At 42.8% G+C, this 26,132-nt stretch overlaps 1 protein-coding gene across 1 annotated transcript; it reads left to right on the plus strand.

Moving 5' to 3' along the window:
- The first annotated feature begins 107 nt into the window (after positions 1 to 107).
- On the plus strand, positions 108 to 24,478 carry CD38 (CD38 molecule). The gene is made up of 8 exons (XM_010576808.1): positions 108 to 349; positions 15,621 to 15,750; positions 16,408 to 16,543; positions 17,333 to 17,415; positions 19,158 to 19,234; positions 19,956 to 20,048; positions 22,325 to 22,411; positions 24,372 to 24,478. Exons 1-8 carry the CDS (start codon positions 108 to 110, stop codon positions 24,451 to 24,453), a joined length of 930 nt encoding a protein of 309 aa, XP_010575110.1. The 3' UTR covers positions 24,454 to 24,478.
- The last annotated feature ends 1,654 nt before the right edge of the window (positions 24,479 to 26,132 follow it).

Here is a 26,132-nt window from a genome sequence, read left to right on the forward strand (position 1 = left end):
CGCGGGGCGGGGAGGGGGAGGCGCCCGGTGAGAGGCGAGCAGGGCTGTTTGGGCCGGGCGCTGGGAGAGCAGTTGTCGCCGCTCTTCAGGAGGGGGGGCCGGGCAGGATGCCCTTCCAGCAGGGCTCTGCCCGCACCCGGCAGCGCACCGTCCTTCTGGTGGGGATCGTGGTCCTGCTGGCCGCCCTGGTCCTCGCCGTCGTGCTGGCCTCTGTCCTGACCCACGGCGAGCGACGGGAGGTCGCTCCGAAAATGCTGAAGTGGAAGGACAGAGGGACCACTAAGAACCTGCGAGAAGTCATCCTGGGAAGATGCTACAGCTTCGTCATGGCACGGTACCCTGAGCTGGGGTGAGTAGTGGTCTCGGTCGCGCATTGGGTGCGTAAAGCGAGCGGAAAAGTGCCGGCCCTCGCCTCCGCCCGGCCGCAACCGCTAGGTTTGCGGTGGCAGAGAGGAATCGGCCAAGACCCCTGGTTTGCAGCAAAAGGCACAAACTCGGACAGCAACTGCCCGTGCCCGAGTGGTGGCTTCTTAAGGAAACCACCTGCTGAACCAATGTGAGCAGTACTAATCCTAGGTCAAAACTCGGATCAATCACAAACGCATTCCGCAACTTCCTTAAAGCTGGCTAAAATAAACGCTGGATTCTAGCAGGTTTGAGTGCGCGGAGGTGAAGGCAATTCGCCATAAAGCCAATCTGCCGAAAATCCCGTAACATGTGACGCTGCATTCGCGTAACCAGAACTACACAGGAGGGAGGAAAAGGAGAAGGTTCGGCACACGTTTGTAGGATGGGCAAAGATGTCAGAAAAGTGTTGAGAAATACCTTGGCGTTATCCAAAACCAAGGTTTTTAGCCTGTGGGTAAGACGTCGCAATGAACACAGGCAGCTTGCGTGGAGAAGTACAGATGGATCGCAGTGCCAGCACGGCGGTCCCAGGCAAAAACGTCACCCAGTGGTGGTCCCTGCTCAGGCCATGGCAGCAGGCAGTGTAACACCCCGAGCAGCCCACCGTCCTCTGCTGCAGAAGAAGATTCCCTGGGCCCAGGTCTGCAGTAGCGTATGAGGGCTGAGAACTGATTTTCTGATCCCTTCGCTGCAGGGAAAGGCAGAGTATGAAATAAGGCGTGCCTTGGGTCCCCTGCAGGTACTGGGGACACTCAGCCCCTCAGGACGGGATCCAGGGCAGGCAGGGTCTCTCAGCAGGGACCCAGCCATCACTTCTGTGGCACCAGCCACTCTATTCTGTGTCCTCGGTAAGGCTCTGGCAGACATTTCCACGACCCTGGGCTGAGCGCCGCGGGGCTGCCCCACACCTCGGCCAGGTGACAGAACCGTTGCGGTCTTGTCTCCAAAAAGATGATTGCCACCTCTTGTTTTCATTAAATTGAGCTGATAAAAACAAAGCTGTACACAGTTTGCTTGCATTTGGACTTCTCTTGGCCTCAGATGTCCAGTGCTGCACGGAAAAGCTGATTTGCAGCATTTGAAGGGAAATGGGCATGTGGAAAATCATGGCCTGAGCATGCAGAGATTTAAGTGTATGCTTCACATTAAACACCTAGGTTGGTTTAGTGAAGGGAAGGGGTTTTTTCTTACAAATAAAATTAAAAAGCGCCTGAAGCTTTTGCAAAGTCATGCACATGTTTCTAAAAGCACGCATCAATTTATTAAAGAAGTATACACTCAATATTTAAATCTGAAATTATTTTGAAGCCTAATAGCCTGTATTACTTTTGCTTGTTTCATTCAAACTGGGGTGCTGAAAATGTAAAAAACACTTTTGTGTGAGTAAGTTTCCAGCCAATGTCTCGTATGTTTTCATTCACAACACAGTCTGAACCTGACCTGGGAATCATTTGTTTAAGCAATTCTTTCAAGGACACTTTTTAAAAAAAATCACAAAGCCATGATCATAAGCTTTCTAAAAAGGTTGTTTTTACAAGGCATATCATTTTGTGCTATTCTTAATCCAACAGTGTTTAATAGCTTCCTGGCTGTGAGCTCACTTTCTTTCAGATGAAATGACTTCTGTATAGTAGGACCCTTTTTTGTTTTATTTTATTTAAGAGACAAATTTATCTGAGACAGAGAGCACTGTTAAAAGGAAAAATACGCTAGTTTACGTACACCTGAAATGTTCAGGAGGTTTCCAAACAGAGAATTAAATGTAGATGCTTTTCTGGGAATCCAACCTGAGATTTCTCGTTTCTGATTCTGCAGAGCTCAGTGCAGTTTGCCGTGTAACCAACCACTTCTGTTGCTGGTACTTTCTGACAATAAAGTGAGTACCTTTAGGATACATCAGGGAGCCCTGTATTTTTCATCCCATGCCTTTTCATCATTAGTGTAGGCCTTGGATCTTGCATTGCGTGAGATCTTTGGTGCACTTAAAGAAAAGGAGCAGGAACAGGGAACTGCAGAAACTCAGGGAGGCTTATGAGCTGAGCAAGCTCTGTCCTATGCTTAGTTAGGACTTTTGTTGCCGCTACTCCCACCATGAGAACCTCACTGCCTTGGTTAGAAATCTTCTAATTTCTTCATAAATTTGTCCATAGTCTGGTTTTGCCCTTTTAATCTTATACCAACATATGCATTTGTTTAAAAAGCTCTGCTTTTAGTAAACTCATGGACATTTCCTCATATTTTTCCCTTTTTATATCAGAGCCACTAAGTTCCATCTTTGACAATATTTTCATTTTTTTTAGAAATAGCAATCTGTTCTACTGCAGTAGTTAGTGTGACTATTTATTCCATTTTGGAGTGCCATAGCTATCTGGTTTTGGAAAAAAGGGGGATTGTTGACATATGAATATGGACTTTATAACGTTTCTAGATATCACAGATGTGTTTAATGGGGGCCACAAATCTACATCCCCCATTTAGCTCTGCTTTTGCAACTGCATGCCATAAATCATGTGAGAAGGCCACGGACATACTAATGTACACCTTCACCATCACGGCTGCTTTAATCCTAGAGGATACCTCCTTGAACTCTCCCTCACCTTGCTGGAGCCCCGGACACCGTACACAGTCAGCACACCCTGGTCATGCGCTTCTCTTTTCGGATACGATCTGTGGGCTGAACACAAGCCCAATGAGGTCACTGGAAAGACTGCTGCTGTCTGCAGTCAAGTTTTGTGAGCAGCTCATGCAACCAGATTTTATCCTGTTGATTTGCTTATTCTCCAAAATCATCAAAATGTTCAGGTGCTGAATCGAATTTGCTCGCTAACGAGCAATTCTCAGGTACTGTATAAAGCACCTGCTGGTGATAATTTTCTTTAACTGCCTGCGTGCAATACAATCCTCGGTTTTATTTCTCCTGCTGGCTGGATGACTCTTATAATTTGTACACATACAGTTTCCTCCGTTAGTCCTCCTGTGTAGAACTGTTGTTGTGCCAAACTTCAGCAGAAAGAGGCAGGGAATACCAAATGCTTAAATAATGCATTTGCAACATTAGCCCCATTTCTTTAGGGAAAAATGTGGATGGTATGGCAGCAGGCTTTAGGGGTTTTGTTCCCTGCACACAGAGTTGCACAGCTAGATACTGACATTAAAGAGCAGTATTCCTTTTTGCCTTCCCTGGAAAACTGGCTGCTGCCAGATGACAGAGCTAAAGCGATACTTTGTCACCGCTCAGTAGTCTTGTCTTTTTTTCAGCATTAACAAAAGCTGCAAGTTCTGCTTTCACTAGTCGTGCAAAAATCCCGTGCTCATCAACCATGGCCATTGGTATGTGTTGTAGTTTTGTCTGAATAAAGCCCGAAGGCAGTTTGGTCTGAAGAAAGGATTTGGCCTCCAATTCCTCCGTCTCCTCTTTCCCAGTGATGCGGACACCCCCTGGTGGCTAACAAAACCCTCGCACTGCTCATACTGCGGGTCTCCCGCAGCGCAAATTTCAGTTTACAAGACTTTATCCCCGGTATAACCAGAGGAGGGAAGGGCGATGGGGTGCACGGAGCTGCATGCTCGCCAGCCCCAGGCTTGTGCGGGCCAGGTCGGCGCCGGATCCCTGGGAAGAGCAGCGCTGGGGCGAGCCCGTGACCTACCCGTCGCTCGGAGGATGCTGCTTATGAAGGGTTTGCACCTTCATGCCTGCTGGGGGAGAGCAGGTGGCAGCAGATGTAGCACGAAACTTGTTGATACGAAGGTAACTGGTTTAATTTCCCTCTTCACCGTGTTTGAGTTGGCAGGGTGAGGTCAGATACGATCGGCGCTTTGTGACCTGGGAAGGGAGGGGAGAAGACGCGTTGTCTAAAAGGTCATAGTTGCTGATCCCCAAAATGCAAACAATGCTTTTTCTTCAATCTAGAAATAAACTCATCTCACGTTCGTGGCTCAGGAGATTTTTCATTCCCAGGTAATGATGACTCCGCCCTCAGATCTGCAGTCACTTCTCAGTCTGATTCACCCAAGCTAAGCCAAGCTTGCAAAGACCTGCTATTTAAAAATGGCTGAAGTCGAGCCAGCTTATTTTTTGTCTAACCTCTGCCAGTGAGAGAGCACCAAGGATGCAGACAGGGAGCCATTTCAGTAACGTATGTGACTTTCAGGCCCAGCAATCCTACTGTGTCTGACTAAGCAGTGCAAAAACCCAGTGATGAAGATGCAAAGCATAGAACTTCAATAAATGTAATGTTGTGTGGACAAACATAGATTTTTCCCCTTAAATACAATTAGACCAACTAATGTTGTTTCTATAGTTAGAGGCAAATTCCTGTATAACAAATTTTAACAGTCTCCAGTTCCATTAAATTTACTAAAAGTTGAGCCACGTTCAGGAGAGCTTTGTCTCCTGAATTCATGATCATGAGTGCATTTTGTCTTTCCATTCCTTTGCAGCCTGTGGAGATGGAGATATGTTTTGTCAAAAAGAACATATGGAACCATGATATTGTGTGAGATACTATTGCACTTACAGCATAATTTCTTCCAGAAAGAAATCTGGGGTTTGTTGTTGTATGCTTACTTCTGCATTTTTGCCTTCATGCTTTGCTAGGCATTTTTAATTTAATTTCCTTGAATCCGTTCACTGATTGTTAACACTTTCACATCAAGCAGAGCACTAAACAACAGCCATGATTTGATTCAGTGTCACAAAAACCTTTGCTTTATTTTATATAACCATGACATTCTATTCAAACTTACCTGAGATTTGTGTTTTCAGGAGGAAAAAATGCCTTACATAAGACAAGCTTTTACTGAATCACAGTCTTCAGAAGAGTATGGTGCTACTACCAAGTCATAATGCATTAGCACCCCTATTAGAGTGCACTGCAGAATTCTAAAGCTTCTCAATTTAATATACATCAAACTGCAAAGGATTTAGCTTTCTTTCCTTTTCTTTTAGGTACACTTTCTAAAAAAAAAAAAAAAGGAATTGTTACACCATTTCTTGTGGTTCCAGAGCAAACAAATGGCTTTATTTGCACTATCTATCTGTGGAAAAAGTCATGGGGTCCTAGTGAACAAACTGAACGTGGGCCACCAATGTGCCCTTGCGGCAAAGGGCAGTGGTATCTTGGGCTGGACAAGGAGAGGTGTTGGCAGCAGGTGGAGGGAGGTGATCCTTCCCCTCTGCTCAGCACTGGTGAGACACATCTGGAGTGCTGGGTCCAGTTCTGAGCTCCCCAGTACAGGGGAGTCATGGACATACTTGGAGCACATCTAGTGAAGGGCCGCAAAGGTGATTGAAGTGTCTGACATACAGGGAGAGGCTGAGAGAGCTGGGGCTGTTCAGCCTGGAGAAGGGAAGGTGCAGGGGGATCTTACCGGTGTGTATAAATACCTGGTGGGGGGAGTAAAGAAGAGGGAGCCAGGCTTTTCTCAGTGGTGTCCAGTTGCAGGACAGAGGGCAAGGGACACTGATTAAAATACAGGAAATTCAATTTAAAAATAAGAAAAAAACCGCCTTTTGTTACTGTGAGGGTGATCAAAGAGTGGAACAGGTTGCCCAGCGACTTTGTGGTGGCTCCATCCTTGGAGACATTCAAAACCTGACTGGACATGGCCCTGAGCAACCTGCTCTGAGCTGGGGGTTGGATCAGATGATCTCCAGAGGTGTCTTCTTATTCTTTCATTTCTTAGAAGATGCTTTTAGGCTTGCAAGAGGTCCATTGGATAGCTAGGTTACTGGGTAACTAGGACAAACAGTGATGCATAAACTTTTTGGCTTATTTGTAGTGGCAGTGGTGATATCTGTTCCTGGTTTTGGTTTGTTTCTTGGTATTAAGATGGGCACTGTATCATCATAATAACACACCGCTTATTAAAATGCTCGAGTCAGAACATTTGTTACAATGCGTCAGTGTACGCTCTTAGTATTTTCCTCCCTATTATTTCATGTGCCAATTCCTGTAATTTCTTGGTAACTAAGATATAATCATTATAAACATTAACAATTGAGTCTTTCTCAGAGGTACACTTCCACTGAAATATGCTCTAATGAGCTTTAACGGGGAACTGGAATATAACATTTAGCAGGCACAGATAGTTATTAGCACTTTAGGATGTAGAGGTAGGGCCTTCAAATGAGTCCTTGTGCTGTTTAAGGCTAGTTTCCATAACTATTCTGGGCTATAAGATAGAGCTCCATCTGGGGTTTTTGTCATCTCTTTCTAGAAGCAGTTCATTAGAAAGAAATAGTTTTCTCATTAGCAAGAGACAAGTTCATATGACAGTGGGTAGCTGTCATTTATTTGTTCTTGAGGTAATTAATCAGCAACATATTTACTTCTGCTCTTCTGGAATATAAACATCAATGCTAGACTATGAAAGGCCATTCAGTTCTGTGCAAAGCTCATACTCAGCTCTGCGCAGAAAACTTATCCTCCCAGGCTGTAACTCCACTGACAACAGCAACTCAAAGTCTGAGAGTATCCTGCAAATATAAGGGGGAGGTGTCAAAAGATGCATTGTCTTTTTTCCATGGCCAACATTGATGTATTTCTGAGGTACAGATATGCTGTTGAGATCAGAATTTCTCTCTCAGTTTGGCAGCCATATGTCAACATCTGTCTGTTGTCTATATTAATCAAATAAAAATTGTTATTAAATTACTATCTATTCTTCATATACTCAAACTTCTTACATTTATGTAACAGTGGTTAGATATTTAATGGTTCTTACTGCAAGATTCCGTAGGATTTCAAAGAATTTTTCACATTTGGGTCAGCCTACACATATTGCATCACAATTATCCCACCATCATATATTAAAATTTCCTTGCAGTGAAAGTCTCCTTTGGTTTTAATCCCAGATACCAGAGAGAATATCATTCTGTCTGCACTGGCCTTCTACACATTAATCAGAAGTAATTGTTGATGAAATACTGTTCAACTTAGTTTTCTACTGCAACTTTATGCAGCTATTTAGTCATGGACAGTCAGTTAGCTGTCTGTTCTTTGCCTTCTCTCTTGTTTATTGATTTTATAGAATTGGCTATACAGAGCAATGGTTGGTGGCTGTCTAAATTATAGCACCACCCTAGGACTGAAATTATTAAATGTTTAGATGAGCCAATGTAAGAGCTTGTTGTTGCTGAAAGGAGGAATCCTGTTCCCTCCCACCTCTCCCTGCTTCAGTTCTCCTGTAACATCTGTAAAGATGTCAGTGAAAGCAGCCGTGCTCAGAGGCGTTATTGTTCATCTGTCATTCCTAAGGTATGGTTAAAACTTGAGAACTGTTTAACACCTCAGAGCACCGTGGGGAAATATAACTCTGCTTATCCATAGGGATAGGAGGAATAGATCCTTTTTCCCTCTCAGGTCAAATGAAAAATCTCCCTCAAGTGTCCAAGGGTAAAAACAGACGCTAAAGATGCAGTCCATCTTCCCAGGTGATGACACCAAAGTGAGGTATTAGCAAGGAGCTCACTCACAGTTGTACTAAATCTCCAATCTGTTCCCTTGTCCTTGTCCTACTGACACACGTCACCCTTGAAGATGGTGACTTACTGAAAACTTACTGCATTTATGCCACATCCCAGCAGTTTTAGTTCTATAAAAAAACCCCAATGTACTGCAAATTCATGTTATGGGGAAAAAAAAAAATGCAGCTGCGTTAAGCCATTGAGTGTTTCCCTGCTATAACGTACTTTTATTTAGATCATTCTTACAGAAATGTTTTTCCGAGTTTAATATTAAAAATAAAACAATACTAAAAATACACTAATCAAGGGGTAAGGTGCCAGCTTAAATTTGTTCCCTCTCATCTGTTGATGACTTGGCCCTCACTTGGAAGCTTAAACTGTAGAGCAACTATGATCCTCTGTCAAAATGCAGTCTAGGTGAGACTTCTGCCCTTCTAGAGGCTGCATCCCACATATAGAGCATCGCTGAAAATACCATCTGCTTAAGCAGCTTGTTTTTTCACCCAGGAAAGCTGAAATCCAGCCAACAAAAAAAATCTGCTTATGTAGATGAACTCTTCACTGGTTTATAGCTGCTACCTCTTGGCTCAACCCTTCCCGGAAGGGTGATAAGGCTTAGTGTTGTCCGGAGCACTGATTCCCAACTCACATAAAATACTCCAGGAGCTATAAACCGAAGCCACAAGTACACCTGCCCTTAAAACCTTCTCATTCCTGCCAAAGGTGAAGGACCGGCATGACAAGGAGCTATCATTAGTTCCATGTCATTCCTCGTACACAAACATACACAGCCCTGAGGTGCACCCAGTGGAAATCTCACCTTGTACTTCTTTTTTTCAGACCTCCAGACTCCCCCACCTCTGCTGTGGGGAATTTAATTGCGCTGCCTACAGGCAACCTTTCCAGAAGTCGTCTTTCTCTGAGGCAGAGTTTTGGATCGCTGTCTCTTATCTTCAGTCAGTTCCTCTGGTGCTTTCTTTACTGGCTTTTGAACTATTTAATTAACGGAGAGCAATACTTACAAAATCAAGCTGCCAAAAAAATCAAGTGTATCATTCTCATATTGAAAAAAAGTCAGTTACCATAAATGTTATGGCGGCAGACACTTTGGAATAATTAAACTAAGTGGGTAGCGAGTGGCTAGTGCTCATTGAAGACGTTGAGATTGACAGCTCTTCCATGATTTTTTTCCTTCATCCTTTCTGTTGGTAGTTTTGCCCCTCTATTATCCTAATGCTAAAAGCAGCAGACGGTAATCTCCTCAAATCCTCAGCGATGACAGCATATTGGCTAACCTTTTTAATTCTCATCTGTTGGAATTTTTAGCGCAAAGATACCTGGTGGGAGGTTGGAGGTGCTAGAGTAACAGGAACGAAGCTGATCCGTTGTACGCAGGTACCCATTTTCCAACTCAGCGGTCTGGAGAGATGGGTCGGGCCGTCATCTGGCGTGAAGAACCGCAGACCTTTGGGGTTGACCTCAGCTGCTGCTCCCGAGAAGTCCCTTCTCCCGCGTGATGGCAGTGTTCTCCTTGTGTTTGGCTCCTGGCACCCACGGCTCAAGTTGACTGTAGAGAAGCCCAACCACAGCTGCCTGGGCTGGGCTTGGCAGCGGCTCCGAAAAAAGCTGCTCCAAAGCAGCAGCGAGACACGGCAAGGCTGGAACAAGGGAAGGGATGGCAGAAGAAAAACCAGAACTGTTTAGGGCAAAAAAGGTAGCAAAAGGATTCAGGGTTACAGAGGGCGTCCTCTCAACACAGGCGCAAAGGTTATTGTTCATTGCATAATTTTTGACAACTTAAAGACATAGCTACTCGTAAGCTCACGTGAAAAAACAAATTGAATATGGATGCATAAACTGCACCACTTTCTACAGCCATCACAGTTTGCCTAAAAGAGGGAAATAAACTGACACACAGGCAAAGATGGGTCTGTTAGATGCAGAAATATTGCTACACCATTTTGATCCTTTGATATGCATTCTCTTTCTGAAACGTCTGGGCTTTTACAGGTGAAGATGATGCCTTAGACTCCCAGCAGAGTGTGAACTGGTCTTACGACTTTAAGGAGCTTTGCTATAACCACAAACTTCTCACTGACTTTTTAAAGAGCCAGATTTCTGAGTGCTTAGGTGCACATGTGTATTACTGTTTTGGCTAATGGTCGTAGCAAATGAGAAGGATTTTCTTATACGAATTGCAGCTGCTGGTGGGGTTTGATCCCTGCGAAGGCCAGTTAAATAAAGGGCTCAGGGGAGTGTTTCCAGCTCTATCTTCAGAGCCTCACCACAGAGCCACAGTTAAAATCTGAGCGTGGCCTGAAGCCATTGTCATGTTTTAGAAAGAAAACAGAGGACCTTGGAAAAGCTGCTATTGCTTGCAGGGGAGACCATGTCTCAACAGGGAAGTGTCTCTGCCTGATAGAGTGATTTGAACAATATATGGGCAGAGTCGATTGAGTTCTCCAGAACAAAGCCTGGAAGTCATTTTTCACTTGTAAATTTAAAATGGGTCCCATACTTGAAGCATCCCTCTCAAATTTTTGAGTAAAAAACTAGAGGCAACACAGCCCAAGGAAACACTGCCCTTCTTAAGGTGTTTTTAGCATCCAGTGTCAGTCCAGTGCTGAACTGAAAGGAAGACATTGTTCATGGTGTAACTGAAATCAGCAGGAATGAAACTTATCCTTGATATTATACCAATTAAATCGATTTCAATTGCGGATGAATTTGCTCCGTCATGTCCAGTTACAGAACAAAAAATAAATTACAAAGTAAAGAAAGAAAAGATCTATATTAATAGTGATTTCCCAGGTAGCTCAATGCCATCCCATTCCTTTAAGTGAAAGGATACTCTTTCAAGGTTAGCCAGACCAGTGTACTGATGTGCAAGAGATAATGATGCAGAAGCTGCCATTTTTCTAATATGCACATTAAAGTTTGGCTGCTAGGATAGCTGCTAATGGAAATATTCTTGGCCCTAGCTTCCATCTGATAGATTAATGTGATATTCATACAAAAGGTAAATGCATAGAAATACTCAAATTCATTGGAAAATGCAACTTCTACCCAAATGTAAGGACAAATGCAGGATATGCTTTGCAGGGTATATAACATTTGGATTTAATAAGGAAATGTAGTTTTCATGGTTATTTGTATCCCAGCCCTTATTCAATGCTGTAGTGAGTGCAGGATATAGTCTCTGCCTCCAAAAGGTCATAAGGCAAGTTCTGCAGTCCTCGCTTTCCAGAGAAAGGGTTGTAGGTTCAGTTCTTGAGTTTACAGCAGGTTTCACAGTGTTCCTTCTAAGTCTGATAGTTATTATTTCATATTTACCAGCATTTCCTAAACTCTATTCATAAAAAAAAAAAATTGAAAAACTTAAACATAAAATTAGAGTATATTTATTTTACATGTCACTAAATTTGGGTTAAATATTTCAGATTCTGTACTAGAATAAAAGGCCTTAAATATATCAACATAAACAAAGTTAGCCTCAAAGGAAGAAATCCATTATACATAAAGATATGACATTTGCAGATACAATGCAGAATTAATATGTAACTCAAAACATACAAACAAAAAACAGAGATGGAGACCACACGAGACCTGGAGCAGTGTGGTACATAAGCGTATTCACCATGGACTCCTGCATCTGAATTAGATAAATTTAATTAACTAGTAGACTGTTGATCTCCTTTGAACCCTTCCTTTCTTTTGTAAACCAAGAAAGAAAATTAAATTAGTCTGTTCTGTGACTGAGAACTTCCCAATGAGAAGCTGGGAGCAGCCTTAAGAGGACAGTTTGCTTCTCAGGCATTTTTTGGCAAGGTAGATGTTCTTGTTTCAACCTGAAACTGTTCTTGCTGGAATTTTTAGCATACCAAATGCCAGCAGACTTTTCATATTGTTTTCAGGAGGCGCAGAGCTACAGCAGGTCTCTGCTCTTACCTCTGCTCAGTGTGAGTTAAATGCTGCACACCAGACAAATATTTTCTTGCTGTGCTGGAAAAAGGGACTGGCGAAACTTTATTAATAGTGTCTACCTCAATAGTGAGGCTGGAAGGAGTGGCATATCTTCCTGGAGCTGGGATTAACAAATCCTAAAGTCTTCTCACTGCTTATTTTTTCATATATCAACCAAAATCATAGTTCTATGTGACTGGTAATCTCTTTGAGATGTAAGGCAAAACCTGTATTTCATATCAGAGAAAAAGCTTTCTAAAGGCAAATAAATGAATTATTTTTATTCAGTTGTAAAAATATACGAGTTGATAGGTAAGGACAGCAAAAATGAGATATTATTTAGCTTTTGTATGTGTTTTTTTACATTGAAGGTCTGTATTTTGATTTCTAAAACAATGCTGAAATTGCCTGGTTTCTGTAAAAGCTCATCTTCATGCCTTATCATTCTTCCATGTGGTACAACTAAAAGTACCACACCAATTACCAGCTGTAGGAGAGCTTTCCCCATTTGAAGGCTAAGCCCTACCACTCCTATGACATTAAACATATAGTTTTGCTCAGCGCTGCCAGGACTGCAGATAAAGACTCTTCTCTCAGATATGGGTGACATCCATGCACGTCATCAAGTGCTGAGCTTGGTGTCTTGAAATGCTAGAAAACTGATGCTTTGAATTTGTGACTCATCAAGCTGGCGCGGCAGGATCGTGAATCACCTGGATGGCTGTTGCTTGGTGCTTCTCATGGCCATGACTTGAGTCCAGCAGCAGAAATGCTTTGTACTGTGTCTATCACTTACCTCTCTGCTTGGAATTAAAAAACCAGTTTTTTTCTTATGATTCTTTGAAAAATATTTTGTCTTCTGAGACCAAGCTTAAAAACTTTGCAGTACGAAAGGATAAATGACCAGGTAACCAGCTGTCACCTGTAGCTGTTAATACTGTTACATATAACAGATTTCAGGAGCAGCTTAAAAAAAAAGTCTTCTTAGTAGGGCAAATCATTTGACAGATTAGAAAGTGTGAGCCGTATAAATGTCTGTGAGATGTACCAGTGCTTACAGCCAAGCCCTACAAATTCTCTTTACGATACCGTTGGCTATGCAAAGCAAAGGGGACAGGAACCTCTTCTGTAATGTCACCCCTTAATCAGCAGGAGCCTTCTCTTTTGGCTGATTCAGTGTGGTGATGTTGTCATCCTATGTGGCAGGGAGAGGTATTTACAACTTCCCAACCCCTAAATGAAGTACCAAAGTTGGGAGGATGGTCTCTGTGGGTTACTTCCACAGTTTGCAGCTAGAGACAGGCTTCTCCAGGAGAAAATTTAATACATCCAAGTTAAATTCTGCTAAGTAAAACATGTGAACACTCCCTGACATGACAGTGCAACAGCAAAGCAATAACTGCTCCCTAGAGCACCTGCAGTTTGGCTTCTTACTTCCACAGTGACCATAACTGAAAGTGCCTTTAGGCTCCTGGATAACAGACAATAGCCCAGTAAAAAATCATCACTGTTATTAGTCCTTACTTACCTGGAGGTAAATTTGGTTCATATAAACCAGAGGTATGGTCCCTAACACAGCTGGGGCTGCCCCTGTAACAGACTGGCATGGTAAGAAATTAAATTCAGCATGTGGCCAGAACTGCCCCGGTTGGCCAGACGGCCGGAGACCCTCCAGGCTGGCCTGCCTTGTCCTGCCCTCAGGCTCTGGCTGTGTTTCAGACAGCACTGTCCAGTGGCAATACCCAAGCTCGTTTTAAATCAGCAAGGTCAGGCTGCGGGATATCGGCAGCCCAGATAGAGCTCTGCAGCGTGATGCACTTGGCTGGCCCAGGAGTGAAAGGTGAGGCCATATCCACCATAGACCTTTCACTGAGGACGACTGGAAGAAGCTGGGGCATGGAAACCTCCTGTAGTGACCACCAAGGGTGGTATGACCTCCCAATAACCACTATCATCTATAATGCTAAGTTAGATTTATTACTCGTGTGGTCTTTATTTTCTGTAAGGCTTAGGAAGGGAAGGAAGAGAGTTCATGTCCAGACACCGAGGAAACAGCCAGGAGCTGACAAGTGGCTCTGGGTCCCACAGTTTAGACACGGCTCATGTAATACAAACAGCTCAACTCTCTGCGTTCCAGTTTGCCCCTCTGATGCTCAAATGGGAACTCGGTAGAAATCGTGATCAAGTTCAGTAGCTGGAATGAGATCACACAACTGTAGGGAAGATTAACTTGAAAGTGTTTGTAACTCTTCAATGAATTACTACTGTTTTTCTTAATCCTTTTAGGACTATTTTTAAGATTAATCAAATTCCACATCCTACATGTTACCCAAGTACCAACTAGTAACAAAGCCTGCAGCTGTGTGTCTGTCCCATACTAACTGATCAGTGCTATTTTTATAGCGCTCTGAAGGCATTGGTTTCTTCACACAAAACAAAGTCCATTCTTCAAATGGCTTTTAGTGGGAACACACTGGGAGCTGATTGCAAACAGTGAAGAAAGAGTGGATGAGTCAAAGACAGTCAGAATAGCTCCATTCAGACAGGCAGACAGCAGGATAATGCAGTCAGGGTTTTAAATTTACATAAAATAGGGAAGAGAAGGATGCAGAATCACTGCATTACTGTCACTGCTGTGATGAGAGGGGCAGGCTTTCTGCGTGGGTCTGAAACTATGGGAGCATGAGGAAAAAGGAAAGGGCACCCATGGAGGACAGCCCTGAAAACACATACTAGACAGACAATAATTATGAAATATCTTAATGCAAAGTTTTCATTCATTACCTCAAGTACAAGAAGGCAAATGTCCTGAGCCATCCCAAATGTTATTGTATGCTGCAGCCTCAGGAAGGGAGCATGGCACTACTTCAGTACAGAGATACGGTTGCTTACCTGCACTGTGCAACAGATTTCCTCTTGGTAGCACAAAAGGAGCCCTGCTTCTGTCAGCAGGGAGGTGCTTTATTTCCTAGGCTGATGAAGCAGCATCTTAAGAAACAAGTGTAGGCTGAGGTGATAGGGTTGTGTCGTGGCATGAAGCAGTTCCCCCCATGTAAATTCAGTGGAATTCCTCTGACTCATGCCAGCGAGAGCAAAAGGGCCAGAACCTGTAATGTGGCGGAGGATCAGGAGGAGACTGAAAAAACCCGCTGGAGACCAAGCACCTGATCTGGATCTTGGTTATACCTGTGCAAATCAGCTGTGGCTCCACCAAAGTCAATAGCTGCAAATTAGTGCATAAATGAAAATAGTATCAGGTCCAAAACAGCCAGACCCCTGCTTTTGGTTTAGATAAAATTACAGATATTATTTCTGCAGGGTTGAACACTCTGCAGGGAGACACGTGGGCACATTTTTGGCTCACTGTACCTGAGGAGGCAGAATCCTTCAGCCATAATTTTAAAATGTACAAGTTATAGTCTGCCACATTTGCTTCTTGTGATTCGGTATGAATAATCAAGAAATTTGATCTTCTGGTTATGTGATATCAGCACTGATCTTTTTAAGGGACAAAAACATAGAGGACATTCAGATATTGCAATAACCAGTAATTTAAAATGCAGGAGAGAGAGAAAGATGTTTTAGAACTGCTCATTCCTCAGTTTTACTTAATTTGCTGAAGATATTCTGCTTTTTTAATGGATAATATATTTTGGTGCCTGAGCATAGTTAGAACTCTTCTAAAATCTGATCCATAGTGTTTGACCGTAACAGAAGGAGATCCTTTCACAGCCATAAATACTCATAAATACTAATTAACTATGTTTTAATCTTTCGGCAGAGATAAGGATTGCCTAAAAATATGGGAATCATTAAAACATGCGTTCATTTACAAGGATCCCTGTAATATTACGTCAGAAGATTATCAGCCTTTAATGGAGTTAGCAAGTCATCCTATACCCTGTAACAAGGTAACAGTACAATGCATGGTGGGCTGCTTAAGTAGGATTGTTGTGGGATGGCATGCCTGTGGAGTGCTCTGAGTGACGGGATCTTGTCCATAATGATTGTGAGGGTCTGCAGTCGACGAGGATATTTTGCTCTTGCACCTACTGCAATAGTCCCGCAGTTATCACCTTTGGACCCCAGTAACCCTGTTCATTCTCTGTCTCTGGAAGTCATCCGTGTGTGAGGCTTGCCTCAAACCTCAGTACTGGGTTGAAGTGACAGAGATGTCCCTGTTCCCTGAGCATACGGCTCTCCATAAGGAGCATGCTATCATGCTGTCAGAGGGACACAGCTTCCAAAAAGCTGCTCTTCCATGCGCAGTTCAAAATCACACAACAAATTAAGTATATATCCTATGAGAACGAGTCAAAATCTTTCTTTCAAAATGCTTTACAGGCTGAACACATCCATTTCCACAAAAAATGACCACCCAAAAGATTTTGGAAATGGAAGTGTGGGCTGCAGAAATAAGAACTGACCCACTAAGGTGAACTTGCAACATTTCAATAAAAACTAAAACTCCTTCATTATCATGAAAACTTTTTGGTTTTCTCCAGGAAAATTTCCTGACCAGCTCTAGTATAAGTAACACTTACTAGACATTGTACCTTATTTCACAGTCACTGTTTTGGAGCAAGACATATGACCTCGCTCATCGTTATACAAAATCCAATCAAAATTTCCTTACCTTGGAGGACACCTTGTTGGGTTATATGGCTGATAGGGTTTCATGGTGTGGAGACTCTTCTGCCCCAGGTAATAAGTCCTACTTTTTGCAAAACAAATATGAACAGTGGAATTCCAGATTATTCTTTTCTCTTACATATCTAGACCTAAACACAAGCCTTTTCATATAGTCTTTTCTTGTAATTTAGTTTAAAACCTTAACTGTATTTCTGTCCCATGTTATGGAAGACTGAAATAATACTAGTTCTCAGGTTAATTTAAAAAACACAGCTTTGGCTGTTATTAAAACACCAAGTTGCTGCTTGGACTAATGGTCACATCTAGACCTCTTTATCTAGATTACTTGCTTCCTTCCTGTGACTTCTATGGGACACACTGCAAAACGAGAATGTCATTCAAAAAGGTCCTGGCCATAGGCCAGTCAAAGTGGCAGGGGCAGCATGAGGGCAGCTGCCCTCATGACTCCTGGGTTGGTGCTTAAGGTTAGCAACCTCTAAACTGGGCTGGAATTACTGAAAATTTTGGGCAAAGGTTAGTTTTTCTGTGCAATAGGACAGTATTTGTCAAGAGCCAACCTGTTTCCCACATTTAGGCCTGCATGTTTTCCCTTCTCAGTTTTCTGAGAATTATTTGCATGCAGGGCCTGCAGCTGCCTCCCTGAAACCTGTGTGAGCAAAGAGGAAAGCCTTTGAACACATGCAAATTCCTTTTCCTCTTAGAGCCCTTTCCTCATGTAGCCTTCTTGCTTTGGTAGGGCGCTCATCTTTTTGCCATCGTTAATCAGCTCTCAAAGCCGTATAAACATTGCAACAATATTCATTCTAACCTTAGCTGTTCTATAAACGTATTTCTTCTCAGGAATCAACTATGAATCTTGTCCAAAACGAAGTGAATGTGAGAGCAACCCTAGCTCTGTGTTCTGGAAAATGGCATCCAAGATGGTAAGATCTAGAATAAATCTCCCCTAATCCAAGTATGTTGAAAGGCACTAAGTTTCTGACACTGCCAAAAACGTGAGTTTTCAGATTGGATTTAAAACATGGAATAGTAAAACTTCACATGAGCTTTAGTTTCAGGTGCTCAAAATCATGGCGTTGGAAATTTGTATTTCCAAGGTCCCATATTTTATGTGCAATATTTCATGTCACTGTAGTTTGGGCATTCTTATTGGTGGACAGAGACTGTGTGCCAGCGTCTAGAATAACACTCAGCAGACAGCTAGAGCTTTGCAAATAATACTTACAACAATAATAATTACCACCTTAATTAAATCACAGGACTGAAATTGCTAAAATAAAATACATTCTAGCACGTTAATGTTGAGAGCAGTGCCCAAGTTGGCAGAGAAATTTTCCAAGGAGCTGAGAATCCCCTTGCACCTTCCCGGCATAAACCTGAAGAGTACATCCTCCCACAATGGTATCTGGCAAGGTTCTTATGACGTACCCACCCGTATGCACGTGCAAACTCCCATCACATGAATGAGACCCTGCTAGTCTGAGTTAAGCAGTTAGCCTGGCCTTGTTGAGTCAGCACTTTACAGAAAAAAACCACTCTCCTGTATCAGTTTAATTTTACATGTCTCTCAAGACTTCACCCTTGATATGACTATTAGTAGATGACTGCCCAGGTGGAAAACAAGCATTCCTGTACACTTCAGCTCTCGTGTACATAAGAAAAAGTCTACTCACTGTAAAAAAAAAAAATTGTTTGGGGGTAAACTAGTGTACATAAGTTTTCCAAGCTCAAAACAGTTTCTATGTTCTTGTTAATCCTCTCAGTTACAGAGCCTGAGAGGGATAAACCACCATACAGAGTCAGGCTTGCTCAATTGTAGGTTTTCTAGTCCAAATAAATTTAAGATCTACTAAAATTCATGCTTATTACATTAGAAAGTTATACATAATGAAAATGCCCTGCAACTTCACAGCTATCAAGGTCTGAGTTTGAGCCACATTGTTTAGATGTGAGAGGACTTGGAAGATTTGATAAGTACAGTCACCTGTGTCAAGCTTTTTAAAAAATTTTTATCTTACCAATGGATTATATATCTAGAGTGGGTACTTTGTGTTGTAACCTTAGTAATCTTTGAATATTTGGACATAAGTTTTAAAGAATAAAAGAGCAGTGATTACACGATCCAGTAATTTAAAAATCAAATCAAACAAATCTTGGTGATGAGTTTTACTAAAACGACTGGGGAGAAAAATCCTAAGCCACCAAACAACACAGAGCATAAGTCACAAGGTAACGAATACACGATAGTTTGCGTGTCCTTAAACTAGTAGTACCTCTGTTCTGGCTCATCCTCACCGCCTGAGTTAAAGCAGTCTGAGGATTTTTCCATGTTACTACAGCCCCATCAGAGCTGTAGGTGCTGGGGCTCTGGAAAGCCCTATAAATACTGAAAACAGCAGTGACAGCAAAGTTGCTATACTAATCCCATGCAACCTCAGAGTGCAAATTCATAACTGGCTAATGCAGCTTTATCACAGTTTTGCCATAGCTTTTAGAGGCTTTTATTTTTTGCACTGACGTGTTCTGCAAAAATATTGGCCAGATCTTCTACTTGTGTAAGTCAGTTCTGATGACATCGAAGAAGTTACAGTAATTTGTACTAGCCCTGAATCTGACATGGCGCTGCACGTAGTGTCAGAGTAAAATGTCCATTTGTTTTGTTCAGTTTGCAGAAGCAGCATGTGGTGTGGTTCAAGTGATGCTCAATGGATCAATAGAAGCTGGAGCTTTCAGAAACAGCAGGTATTTACTCAGCATGCTACTATTCATGTCTCTGTGGGGCCTGCATGCTGGTGAACATGTCTTTGCCAGTGAGTCCCAGTGCAAAATGGATTTTGGTAAACTCATATAGGGGTTGAAACCACCAGCTGTTGTAGAGCTGATTCACTTAACTCCTTCTATACAGTGACTATAATTGAAATCCTTCAGAGGGTATGCGGGTGGGGTATCCAGTATGCTCTTACTACACAAAGTAGCTTTATTAATAGAGTTTATTTATTCATTACACATGAATGACACATTTCTAACTGTCCATGGAGCTGACTAGATTTTACCCCTCCAGACTGTTATTCCTTGGGTTACCTGGCTGGAAGTGCAGTCTTGAATAGTGTTGAAATGTGAAGAATATGCTGGTCGGGGGAATAGCCATGTTAATTTCCCTTGCACCAAACCAAATCAGTAGCTAACAAACCTAACAGGAGAAAAGGCACTAAGGATGGAAAAACATCACCTTGTTTCAGTCTGTAGACAGTTTCAAAAGTTCTCCTGAAAGTGAAATAAGAATAAGGAGAAAATATTTTACCGTAAGACAATTAAATGGTCTATGAAAATCCATTGGCAAGATAATTTTCTTTCACTGAGAATAATAGCAGCACTAATAAGCACTAGGATTTGGGGAACTTACTCTGTACGTCTTTCTCGGATAATCAAGAATGTTTTGCTTTTTCATGTCCCATTCTTACAGCATCTTTGGAAGTGTTGAGATCTTTAACCTAAATCCAGATAAAGTCTCTGCAATACACATTTGGGTTATGCATGACATTGGTGGACCTCAAAGGTAAGTCACGCCGGTACGAAGTGACAAGCAGTGTGTAGAAGGCAGACGGCACAGCTCAGTTCTGACGAGTGGCTGTCTAATGGTGACACTGTCTTAAACCCGCTCATGAAACCCGCTCTACATTCACTCTCCTAGCTGCTTACTTTACTGGAAAGAATAACACTTGTACTGTTGTTTTCTTCAGTATTTTTCGTAGGTACTGCTGAACCGTTATAGCTAAGACACAATGACATTTTCCTTGCTTTCAGGAGGTCCCATGACCTTTAAATTCCTTCCAACCCCACTGAGCTCTACAGATCTTTATTATGGGTGCAGCACTGAAGTCACAGAGCAGGCTGCGTTTGCAAGGGTGAACAGCTGGAAAATACATTTGTCCACAGGAACAGTATAATTATGCTGAGCAGAACCATTTTTGATAAAATAATTTCAGATGCTGGAACAGGTTTCCCAGAGAGGTTGTGGAGTCTCCATCTGTGGACATACTCAAAACCCAGTTGGGTCCTGGGCAACCTACTCTAGCAGATATTGATTGGGCTAGATGATCTCAAGCAGTCCCTTCCAACCTAAATGATTCTGTGATTTTTAATAACAAATCTGTAGTTTAAATGCTTACCATGTACTTACTGATACCAGAACAGTGACCTCAAATCACATCCGAGCCTTTCTGAGTGACATCTTTCATCCCAATCAGATTCATTTTCAGATCTATCGCATTTCAAGCACTGAGCATGAGGCTCAGTGCCTTGATCCCTATCTTCAGAGCCGGTTCTGTGGTTCATGTGGTTATAACGCACTGCCATGGTTTTTCCCATTCCTAAGGACCCCTCATGACAGGGGCAGCAGCTTTGGTGCTGTGGGTCAGGAAGCAGGCTGTGATGATGCAGTGCAACTCGGGAATGAGTGTGGACCCTGCAGAGACCCTTGCTCAGGCAGCCTCAGTGTCTGACACAGTACCAGCTCCAGTGTTGCAACCCCTGCCCTAGCCCAGACACCCAGAAGTGTCTCTTTGCCCCACAAGCTGACGTATCTATCACAGCTCACAGGCACGCATCTATCCTGTGGTCAGCATGCCAGACATACTTTTGTGGCCCATTGCATAGAGGTTTGCTGAAGAAAAGGACATTGAGTAATCTGTACATTAGTTCCCCAGACATGGCACTTGATCCTTTCTCCCATGATTTCCCAGCATCAGAAAAGCCATTATGTTCCTCCTCAATAGCTTCAACACCCCAGTGCCCTGCCAGCCTTCTTGACACATCCTCCTCCTGTGCCAACCTCACAGCAGTTTCCTTTTTATTTTCTATTTACTCCCAAGGAGAAAGAGGGAGGATGGTTCCAATAATATGCATTCCTTTTATCTTCTGATTTGTATTCCATGTTGAATCACTGATAACATCTGGCAAGTCTAGTGAACACAGAAGAGTTGGCTCTGCTTTCCATTAACACCATATGTTAGGAACTGGAATTGCCCCAGTATTGTATTATTGCCCTGATGTGTGTTCTATACTTTGGACCAGGACATTATTTTTATCCTGAGATAACAAGTCTTTTGCAGTATCTCTGTCTGTACCTATGACATTTGTCAATCCTCTCACTACAGCTTTGGGGCCCCTTGGGCCATTTCAAGCAAACTAAGCATAGAGATAATGATCTCAAAGGTATGACATTGCTACATGCTTCATGAAACCATGGAAAAAAATACACAGGTTAGGACTCCTACCAGTGGAAAAGTGGTTGAAACAGCCCCTTGTCAAAATAGAGTACCAGCAGCCACAGACTGAGTCAAACAGATCGGAGGTGCCTGTAGCCTGCTGCCTCCCATGTTTTCTATCTGCTTTCTCCTGTCTTACATCCTACCTGGGCCTTAGCTGCTGGTTTTCATGATTGGCCCTTTCTCATCACACAGAGGACTTGATCCCTTTGTCCCTCCACAAATTTGAACGAGCCTTATATCGTGCTGCTGTGGATGGAAGCCACCAGCAGCTTTGGAGCAGTTCTAAAGCACACTGAACTGTGAATGGAACTGAGTTATTTCCCCCAGGTATCTTCCTGCACAAAGTTCTTGTGCAAGATGCACAACTGAACATCACATAGTTTCTACCAGAAAAGGCCTAATGGTAGGCAAAACGCTACAAACCCAATGGACTTTACAGCACATTAGCAAACAAGCTTTTAAAGAATCTTACCTGAAATAAAGCAAAGTGACATAGTGTGGAATTTAGCTGAGCTTCTTGTACACACAAGGAATGTGAGTAACGGAAGACTTTTCTCTCCAGTGAGTCCTGCTCGGGTCATTCCATAAAGAGGTTAACAAGCATCTTAGAAGAGCGAAACTTTAAGATCACCTGTGAAGACAATTACAGGTAATTACCTGCTCTTATTCGTGACAACTTGCTAACGTAAAACTAATATTGCATCTCCCTCTTGACTTAACATAGGTTTACAGCAAGCTGGAGCAGACTCCCCTCTTACTGCCGTCACATCCCTTCGATGTGGCTGTGTGCTTCGCAGGGGCTTCTTCTCGGGCTGCAGACCTCGTGTTCGCTGGGGCCGGGGCTTGCTCTCTGCCCTGCGCTTGCCATTGAGCATGTTCAGTTGCCTTCAGGGAAGGAGCAATCCAGCTTCCTTCAACAGATTTTCATCTGACAGGGCTTTTACCTACAAATCAGAACCAAACAGGCAGCTTTCCTCCCTGCTGCATGCAGATAACACAGTATGTCAAGGATGGTCCGTACTTCCTTTGCTATAGTTTGAGCTTAATTTCTGTCCAGCTGCTTTGTCAGAGAGTGAGACATGAGACATGATAAGCATTATTAATTACTATAATTCAGCATTGTCAGGAGAGAAAAACCAGAGTCTGGGAAACAGCAGCCCAAGTTCTGACTTGCCTGAGGAGATACAAAAGCCTAAGATATCTGCCTGCTGAGGAGATACAAAAGCCTAAGACCCTTTATCCCTCTGTGTGGGTTCAGAGACCTTCACACAGAGCAAAAGTGTTCTTTAGTGACATTAGAAAAGCAGCAAAGGTTCAATATTACTCATATCTTATCTGTCAGGAACAGCTTTTCAGAGCGAAGAACTCATGCTTGGAAAAGAACATTTCCAAAGTAAACAAATATTTCTATAAACTACTGAGTTCATGACATTAGTTTTAAATAAGGAAAAGTTGATCTGCAAAGGAGACAAATGCTTTATCTGGTGACAGGACTTTAATACTGAAAGCGGAGCAATATATTCCTGTTTAGGTATTTGCTGAACGTGATAAATGGGTGCTCTGCACATTGTGAAAAAATTAACACTGGTGTGGTGCATAAATCTGCCAAATTGTGATGTTCGTGTACTCGCTTTCTCTTCGAGTAAATGCAGCCTTTAACCAATATTCCCAGGACCTGTAAGTAGGTACAGATTGTTTCAGCCTATGATGAAATAAGCTAAGGGGCCAGAGACGAAGGGGAAATATGTAATAGCTTAGATCCCTCATGGCTCAGCGCAAGGAGAAACCTGTAACACGTCATGAAGAGTTGTTGACACACTCGTTGCTGTGGCTCACAACCCGCTTCTTAAAATAGAATAACAAGTAGGGTGTTTTGTCAGACCTCAACTAACACATACATAAACAACTGTGTAAAGCAACACGGACAATTAATTTTGCTATTTTATATACAGAGCAACAATAAAATAAGTAGTTTACATGTGCAGTAAAACTCTTCAAGATAGACCATGTAAGTTAGCTTCACTCCCCTGAAGTCATCACAAACAGAACCGTGTGATCCATATCAGCTGAGCATCTGGCTTTTCACGCCACATAGCAGTTGATGCTGATCATTTTCTCTTGCTTTTGTCCATGTCAGCAGTGTCTTCCAGAAGTAACTCAAAAAATAGATTCACTGGATGTACTTCTAGCAAAAAATCTAATCATACCTGACATTGTTAGCAACAGCTTTACATTGTAGCAATAGGGGTTACCACTGAGTAAGCAAGCAAGATGGTGAATTTCCAGCATGGCAGCAACTCCCTACTCCATGCAAGAGACCTTACTTCTTTTTCATAATTATTTTTGTTATCACAGCACAGCTGACATGCTGTGAGTTCACACCCTACTTTATTCCGTACTCACTTGCTCTTGTCCCTAGCCCCTATAAACACCAAAGTTATCTTTGTGCAACAAGATCTAAAACGAAATTATCCTAAGAACAGACACCCACTTGATAAGCAGAGGTGTAAGATGCGCTTTGACTTTCACGTTGCATTTAGTAGCTGTGGAGTTATTCTGTTGCGCTTGCGAAGTAGTTACTAAATGTTTGGGTTTGTGTCTTACCACAGGCCAGTTCAGCTCCTTCAGTGTGTGTATAACCCTGACCACACAGACTGCAGACTTTGCACCAACACCACAGCAAATCCATGAAACGGAGTCCTCCGCACTACTGAAGAATTCCATTGGTTGTGTATAAAGCTGGAAAGATGTGGCTACATAGCTTAGAGTGATAAATTATAGCGTGGTGTGTACAGGGTCCATAACCAGAAATCCTTACTGTGATCCTAGCAGCCAAGTAGCAGGAGATGATACTTTAGGTGTGATTACTGTACACCCACGCACACAAACATACTATTTCAGAGGGGCTGGGGGCATGTTCAGTGGTTGAGGGCAGATGCTTCGCCCTGCTTTGCTCCCTCCTGTACAGCTCCCCTTGTGCCCAGAGGCTCAGAGCAGGGATTCCCTGGGGCATGCACAGAGAAGAAAGAGACTTTCCAGCAGAGGCAGAACTTGTTCCTATCAGCACTCGGCTTCTTCCCCGCTGGAAGGCTGGATGGGAAATGACCGGAGCATGCTACACTCTCCCTGCATCCCAGTGCAACATCCCCCAGAGGGGAACATTGCCCAGTGGCACATGGTGTAAACCATGTCCCTCCAGGCACTGTGGCACCTCTGAGCAGGTAAAGCGAGCGATGGAAGAGGCAGAGCGGTTCTTACCTTTTAATGGGCATCGCATCCCACACCCCAGCTGGTGGGGAAATGGCTGAGCTGGGCCAAGAAAAGACCAGAAACCGCTCAGAGGGTTGCCAGCATCTGTAAGAATGTGTTGAGTGTGTAGCTGGGGAGAGAAAATAGCAAGACTGACTCAGACAGCCCCATTAAAATCCCACTGGAAACATTATTGCAGTTCAGATTACATTTTATTCTTAATATAGCAGCAAGTGTAAGCCTTCCAACTTTCATAAAAGGTCCCTCAGGCCACAGCTTGGCCATCCACTGGAATAGAGACAAACATCAAAAGGTTGCCACAATAAGGAGTCTCTCTTGACCTCAGTTTCTGAGGTGAAAGGTGATGCCTTGCAGTGCATGATTCACAAGCACGGACATGCCATAGTACAGTGAAAGAGCAGGTTTCATTGATTTCCTTTGATTTCTATTTTTCTGGTCTCGTATGCATAGTCGAATGCAGTGTTCATAACAAAACAAAGATCTGAGGCCAGCTTGCGGCCATGGCTGTAGTGCCTTTGCACGGTGCCATTGATACTAAGAGAACAGAGCAGGCTTTGCTGCAGATATACTCCTAGGTGTTGCAGTGCCAGCGTAACCAGCAATTGCCAATTCATTAGGCAGACCGAGGTTTCTATGATCCCACAGGCAGAAGGTTATAATGCTGTATGTTTTAGTGACTACCCAGAGTGTGAAGCATCTTTATGGAACTGCACAAGCTGGTGTAATTTCGAGCATTTCTAGATAAACCTTTTTTCTGTAATACACAGGCCTGCACTGAGCATAGCTGGACCACACCCAAGACCTCACCCTTAATGTTTACATTAAGTGAAATGTATTTTTATTTGCACTCTGTTATGTAACTACTTAGATGCATCAACACAGACACATACCAATACTTTCAAATAGGTCATTTCTGACTATAGGTCAAGAGTTTGTCTTCATGCTCACTTTTGTACCTCTTCTGTTGTAATATAACATGGTGACTGTAACATCGAGATCTATAATAAAATTGCTCATGGCAAACGTTGTTAATTCAGTTTCAGATTCTACTTAACCTCAGACTAAACATGAAAATAAGCCATTTGCTAAAAATAACTCAG

This window comes from Haliaeetus leucocephalus, unplaced genomic scaffold, assembly GCF_000737465.1.
Source record: "Haliaeetus leucocephalus isolate CR32 unplaced genomic scaffold, Haliaeetus_leucocephalus-4.0 Scaffold545, whole genome shotgun sequence".
NCBI lineage: Eukaryota > Metazoa > Chordata > Aves > Accipitriformes > Accipitridae > Haliaeetus > Haliaeetus leucocephalus.